This window comes from Fulmarus glacialis, unplaced genomic scaffold (assembly GCF_000690835.1).
Source record: "Fulmarus glacialis isolate BGI_N327 unplaced genomic scaffold, ASM69083v1 scaffold7797, whole genome shotgun sequence".
Lineage (NCBI taxonomy): Eukaryota > Metazoa > Chordata > Aves > Procellariiformes > Procellariidae > Fulmarus > Fulmarus glacialis.
In genome coordinates this window covers 12431-19882 of record NW_009223735.1, presented here as the reverse complement: position 1 = coordinate 19882, position 7452 = coordinate 12431, and the positions used below count along the sequence as shown (strand labels likewise).

The window sequence follows — 7452 nt, the reverse complement described above, 5'->3', positions numbered from 1 at the left end:
CCGGGTTTCTGCGCGGCGGCGGGGTCCATTTGGATCTACCCCACTAACTACCCGGTGCGCGGTTATCAGGTGCGCATGGCCCACGCCGCCTTGCTGGGTAACACACTGGTCTGTTTGCCCACCGGGCTGGGTAAGACCTTTGTGGCCGCCGTCGTCATGTACAACTTCTACCGCTGGTTCCCCTCCGGCAAGGTGCTCTTCCTCGCGCCTACCAAGCCCTTGGTGGCTCAGCAGATGGAGGCCTGCGCCCGCGTTATGGGGATCCCGGCCCGGCACATGGTTTCGGCCCGGCACATGGCCGAGATGACAGGTAGGGCGGCGGCAGGGACGGGGCCGGGTCTGCTCCGGGGCGCGTCGTGCTCGGGGGTCGCCTCGGAGGAGCCGCAAACATCGAGGCTGCGTCATTTTTTGGGACACGAAGATTTTTAAGGGGTTAATTTTAGGGGTAATAGTTAAAAGTTTGTCACCAGTAGAAGGCTGTTTTCTGGAGCTCTGGTGTGCGGCCCTGTGGTTCACAGAGCCTTGGGGTTCCGGCACAGAGGTGTAAATGTCTGCACAGAAAATATGCTGTGTATGAAACGTAAGACAAAGAATAATGGCTTTTTCTTTTTTTTTTTTTTCTTTTTTTTAAAGTTTTTACAAACCCCATGAACTACAGTTTATTGCTTACTGAAGTAATAGCCTTAATGACTGAATCCATAACCTGTTTTTAAGCGCAAATCTTTGTCAGCGATGGTGTGGATTAGGTATAGGACTGCGGGAGGCGAGGGGGCACCTTGAGTTTTCTAGCCTTGTTTTCCATGGTTCTAGATTTAGTGTTTTAATGCAAAAAATCTTCCTAGTCATTGCATTCACCTTTTTTCCCTGAAGATGGGAATAGCACCAAGGTGTCTGCTATTTTAAAAGGCACTCACTTCCCAAAGCCGACATGCATCTGCAAGCACTGTCAGACTTCTGCTGTTGTTCTCAGGTCATGGGTCATGTATGTTCTCAGCAGAACAGTTTACTAATGTTATTTCTTTAATTTTCAGGGGGAACCCAAGCTCTCAGTCGGAGGGAACTGTGGAATACCAAGAGAGTCTTTTTCCTTACACCCCAGATAATGGTCAATGATCTTTCTCGTGGGACATGTCCTGCTATAGAGATTAAATGTTTGGTTATTGATGAAGCCCACAAAGCCCTTGGAAATCACGCCTACTGTCAGGTAATGCTGGAGTCACTCCACTCTTGTCTCATGATTACAAAAACCTCCCCCAAAATCGCTTACAGGATCTCCATGAAGTGTCACTGTCATCATTGGTGTAGGGAGATTGTCCTTTAGGTCCTTAGCTTTGTCTGAAAGAGACCAAACAGTCCTCTGTGTTGTCAGTGCCTTCTTTTTAAGTAAAACCTGTATTAAAACTTGGTAAGGTGAGGTGGGATTTTTTTTTTTTAATGTTTGAATAAAATTTTAATTTCTGTTTCAAAATTTTTTTTGACTAGGGCAATTTAAAAAAAAAGTCGCTATGCTGTTTCTTTCAGATGTGTTTGTATTTGCAGGTGTACTCTGGTGTGTTTGTGCTATGTTGGAATAGCTCTTCAACGGGGGGAGGTTTTTTTTCAGAAAAAAGTGTGGGCTTTTTCTGTAAAGCTCTTTATCTTAGTAAAAAGAGTTCAAAATTTCTTTTTAAAATTGGGTTTTGTCTTAATTAGCAAAGAGTTTGTTGTGTTATCTTGGCTTAATCTCCTCATAGCAGTATGTGACCTAAAAGAAAGTTACAGTTTTATATACTGGAGAAATTAATTGAATGTATATGGAGTTGTGTCTAGTTGCTTACTAGGCCTCGTTAGAGGAAAGTAGGTGTTTTTTAGTGCTTGTCTAACATGGCATGCTGGAAAAGAGATGGTAGCTTGCCAAGTTATAACAGTACATGTTGTTTTCTTCAGTGTTGCAGTTTTCTTCTATCATTTTTCAGAACTATAGCAACTTCATTTTCAAAGAGTTTAAGCTTATAGGTTATTTTATTTCAAAATACTGTATAAAAATCTTTTCTTAAAATATTTTACTATTATGCTAATCGCTCTGTAACATAGAGCCAAGACTTGTATTCATTAGCTTTTGAGTCTTCTTAGCTATAGCCAAGAAAAACCTCTTCCATCACCCCTTGGCAGTCCCCATGGCTGTGAAACTGGCAGGTTTTGTTCTCTGTTTTAGCTATACCTTTGCATGGTTTTCAGTAGACCTATCAGCACAAATTGAATTCCTCATTAGTCCCCATTCACTTATTCTTTGTTATTATTTGTAATTTTAATTGTTTTTTCCCCTCCCTGTGCAGCGCAAGGTGGTTGGTCAGAAGGCACGGTGTTCACTGGTAGAACTGGCGGAGTTTGGCTCTGTGGGAAAGTGAAGTAGAGAGGCGATTTGGTTGTTGCTTGAATGTTCAGCAACTATTGTACTTATCCCAGTTCTGGTCTTCGGGAGTGTTGTAGAATGAAAACCTGGGAGGTCTAAGGAATATTCATCCATTTCCCCAATTGCTAATGCAACATTTTAAAGTGAGACTCAACTGAATACTAATTGGCTTGGTGGTTGTCATCTAATCTCTGTTCAGATTTCATGGGTCTAATCATCCATGATTTACTTTTTTTAGAGTGGTTCTTCAAACTTACTTTTTGGCAGCTTACTTGAGTTAGTGTGCTGTTAATCTTATTGTTAAATCAAGTGAAAAATCATTTCATAATTTACCAAGGTTGTTATGCTGAATGGGACTGGGGTAATATACTTAAACAAGATTAAGTGTTCTTGGATAAAATGGTTATAAACTGAACACTTCCTGGTTCCCATTTGAATTTAGATACGCTCTTTTTAGAATATTTTGTTAAGCTCTTTCTACTTAGTGCGTATTTTCATTGATATAGTTTGTATGAGCAAATAATCTCCTTTAAGATTAATGGAAACTTTCCTGTTCTTAGGTTGTAAGGGAACTAAGCAAGTATACAAATCAATTTCGGATCTTGGCCCTAAGTGCCACACCAGGCAGTGATACAAAGGTGAGTTAAATCTACTTGCGTGGTTGGAATAATAAAGTTTCAGTAGAAGCTATGTTTAATACTGTTTGATACAGTTTGAACACCGTGCAGGGTACTGAAGTCTATTAGAATGCCACATAAAAACTGAATCTCTTTACAATCCATTAGTTGTTGAGCGTTTGTCTTTTTCATGCTATAGACTTTGTATTATTTATTTCCTGACTTTTCTAAAAGGACATAATACCTTTTGGTTTTTGAGAATACAAACCTACTTGAACCAAAAAGAATATAGTCTCAATGCAAAATGGCTTTCATATTCTGTTCAGTGTAGTGTGTTGGGTAAATGTAAGTGAGGCTTAGGGTTTCAGTCTATGGCAGATGGACATCTAAATTCAGTTTAAGCTCCTACCTCCAGGTTACTTCTCATCAGGTGTTTCATGGTACACCCAAAGCCGAAGCGAGAGTTCTGTCACTCCAGCCCTCGTGCAATTGCGTGCTTTTTGCATTCATGAACTTACCATGTTGGCTCTTTGTATATCACCTGAGATTTTTAAGTGGAGATTTTCTCATTTTTCATCTATGGGTAGTAGGTACCTTTACCTTAAAATTATATTCAAGGCCTGTTAAAAAATTGTTACTTTCATGTGATACTGACTTGCATCGTTGGAGTGTTAACAAGCAAATACAGTCTTTTTTGTGGCTTCTCAAACAGGCTGTGCAGCAAGTTATTTCCAACTTACTCATTGCTCAGATAGAGCTATGTGCTGAAGATTCTCCAGAAATTCAGCCTTATTCTCATGAGCGACAAGTGGAAAAAATTGTTGTTCCACTTGGTGAAGAATTGGTAGAAATTCAGAATGCGTACATCCGGGTGAGTTGATGCATTTCTTTATTGTTAAATGGACAGTGTCTCTAAACACACAATTTCCCTTCCTATTTTAACATCTCTGTCTAGACTAGCAATAACTTATTAAGGTAACACTTTCCTATGCAATTAAATTTGCCTTTGAGTATAAGGCAAACAAAAAAACATGGTTTCAACTACAGCAGCTGCTGTTTCACTTTGCACCAATGATACTTGTTGCCTTGCAGTATCTTAAAAAGCTCTGTGGAAAACTTATAATTGAATTAGTTTTCTCACCCTCTTTCAGGAGTCCTTGCAAAATTGGCATGAGACCTAAGCTGAAGGCTTCTGAATTTAGTAGTATTAAGATGTTAAGAATGGCCATGCTTGTGTTGTCCAGGTGATTGCCAGCCTTATGAAAACTGTATATTGACTGAAACATTTTCTCTAGTTAAGAATATTCTTTAGAGCTTTAAGTCATCTGTAAGTGTACTTAGTTCTTGGATTTTTTTTGTTTGGTTGGTTTTTTGGGCTTTGTGGTTGTTTTTTGTTGTGTGGGGTTTTTTGTTGTTTGGGTTTTTTGTGGGTGGTTTGGTTTTTTTTTTTAAATTTTTCTCTTGAGAGCTTTTTTCTTTTCTTTTTTACCAGTATGTAATGCCCAAATATAGGACAGATTAGCAGGGACCAGAACTGTTAGCCAGTCAATGGTGACTGTGTCTTCTCAATGAGGTACTAGTAGACAAATGGTGTTACATAAGGTAGCACTTTGAAAAGTTTAAAATGTGTGTTCTTGTTTTGGTAAGAGACATTAAAAAAAAAATTAGGATTAAGTTGGTATCAGACTGTTGGCCTTAGAGTATGTTTTTGATTAAAGTTTAATGATTTTGGTGTAGTGTATGTGAAGACCGCTGGAAGGCAAACTCGTTCGTTCATTTTCTAGATTGAATTGTATCAGCTGTTTTCAAACCAGTAACCTGAGAGTGTATTTATTTGAGGAAGTTCCACTGATAAGATAGCAAGAACTTTAAAGATAGTTTTGCGTCACCACAGGTGCCTCTGAATGCTCCTATTGAGTGCAGGGATTTAATTTGAGGTGTCTTACTTGAGATTTAAGCTGAAATAAGCACGTAGGTTTGGCTGATGTGGTATAATTGAGGAGTACAGACTAATCTTGACTAAATTGTCACTGTGGCTTCACTGGCTTCTATTTCCTTTCTTTGATCTGGTATTTGCATTTGTATTGCTACTGCTTTACTTAGAAAATAGGACTTGTACCCACTGTAGCAGCACGGAGGGCGTGAAAGGATGGTGCCCCAGCCTTTTCCAGCGTTCGTGGGCAAGCCAAGCCTTAGTCCTGGAGACCTCAGCACTTTCAAAAGTGGCTCCTGTACCTCAGTTTCTGCAGAGGTGTTTCTGTAGTTGTGCAGTTTTCTGCAGCACAGCGATGGACCTCGGCCATGCCCTGAAGTTAAATTACACTGTTTACCATGCTCCTGTGTTTTGGCTTCTGAGTGGTTTGAGATCAGGATGGGTTTGAGATCAATATAGCCACAGAAGTAACAAATACATGTTGCATTATCCTTGTCCCCCGCCAAAAGAATCAGTTGTGAAGTATGTTCTGAATGGCATCAGGATTTAGGAGAAAACTGATACATGCATCACTCTTTGTTAAGAACTGCTTCTCTACAGTTTGATTCTGAAACCAGTCCTACCCCAGTCTGTGCTGCAGTAAGAATTGTGGGAGACTGTGCTGGGCGCTTGACAAAGATGGGGTTGCAGATGGCTTCTGCAGTGAGGAGGAGTGAGTTGCTAGCAGACCTGCTGACTGTAGCACGGAGACACATAGCTCCGAATGTACGTGTTTATTTCAAAGAATGTATGTGTTTTGAAAGTTATTTAAGTTTTTTGTGTCTTAGAGCGACCATTTCAAATTTGGGACTTAAATGACTTTTGTAAAATCAGAATAGTAAGTTGTGACTTCTGCTGTTCCCATTCAAAGAAGAGATAGCAAAAGGACTTGTATGTCTGTTTAAAAAAAGGAAAGCCAGGAGTACTCTGCACAATAGAATCATTATCTTTAATTTTGACAAACAGTAACAGTAAACAAGACGACATTTCAGTGAAAATGAAGGACAGTGTAAAACAGCACAACGCAACAATGCTGGAAAAATTATGTTTATATTTGTATACATACAATAAGCAAGGCCCTGAGTATCACAACAGCTGGAATAAACTTTTTAGGCACTAATGTTTGTTTGAAAAATACACAGTATGCAGGACAACGTTTATCTGTTAAGGCTACATCATTTAATCTTCCAAAAATGTGGATGAATTCTGTTTTATTATCTCCTTTGAGTAGTGGAAATCTAGTAACTTCAAATTAAAAATGAAAATCCATTCATTAATGGCTTACAAAGTAGAGCCATGGATGGATAATAGAATACCTATTCTGATAACAGGAGTTAGGTAATCACGCTTGACATGATGTTTTCAAACTTTCTAAAATGATGTATTTGAGTAATAGTAACATTTCCTTGGCATTCACAGGTGTAATTATTAAGTAAACTTTATTGTGTGTCAGTGAAAAAACACAATTCTTCGTGCCCGTGCTTGTGAGAGCCATGTACAGAAGTTGGTACAATGTTCCATAGCCATAAAGTGTATCTTCAAACTCAAGATTAATTGGTTTTCTCAGCAGCAGAAACCGTCTAACATAAGTCAAAATATATACTATCTTGGAATTCACAGTTTTACATAAAACAACACTGAACACTTTGCTGCAGGATATCAGCACATCCAGATAAATACCTTATTTTTATGTTTCAGTAACAAGAATGTTCCTATAACATACCCACAAGTAGCTGAGTCACAGAAGTATTTAGGTGAAGATTGCCTACGGAAAGAGACATAAGATATAGCAAATGCTTTTTGCAGTAGACATTTAAAATGTAAAATATGTACAAACTGGTACTTTATGGTGAGAGGATTTAACTACTTCCAGTAGCTGTTTGACATTTGTTGTGCCAAAGCATTAAAATAATTTCTATAACTGGCAAAAGTAATCAAATTGCAGAAACTTCTTTAATTTGCCATAAAAGCTTGTCAAAGGTGAAAACTGTTTTTATTTGCTCTTATAAAAATCTTGGGGGAGGTGAGGGCAAAACAAAACCTGTTATTTAATGCCTCCCTGGGCCCTCTACTCAACTCAGTTTTTAAAAACTTCTTATTGTTTTCCATTAATTTGTTAGCTTTCACTTTAATACTGGCTGGCATTTCCAACAACCTGAGGAAATGTTAAAACTAAATCAAAATAAATAAAAATCAAACAGGAAACAATTCAACATATAGAAAAGGAAGTCTGAATTTTTTTCCCTGGCTATGATCCTGTATCTTGAACAAATGAGAGGAGTGAAAGACATGACAGGTATCTTCATCTTCTTGTTCTGTTAAGTAAGAAATACTTTGACGTGCATTTAAATTAGCACATCAGACAAACTGTTCCTAGTTGTGGCCACAACTGGCACAAGCATTTGTTCTGTCACCTGGCAAACCAGATTTGACAGCTTTCTGGTTGGAATAAGAAAGACTCCAAACCCACA

At 38.7% G+C, this 7452-nt stretch overlaps 1 protein-coding gene across 1 annotated transcript; it reads left to right on the top strand.

Annotated features, from left to right (window-relative positions):
- Positions 1–9: 9 nt before the first annotated feature.
- LOC104079757 (Fanconi anemia group M protein-like) lies at positions 10–5796 on the top strand (the record flags this gene model as incomplete). The annotated part of the gene is made up of 6 exons (XM_009581899.1): positions 10–310; positions 1032–1204; positions 2953–3030; positions 3722–3880; positions 5543–5707; positions 5770–5796. Coding segments are annotated over 6 exons (903 nt in total), but the record flags the coding sequence as incomplete, so codon positions are not given.
- Positions 5797–7452: the final 1656 nt, after the last annotated feature.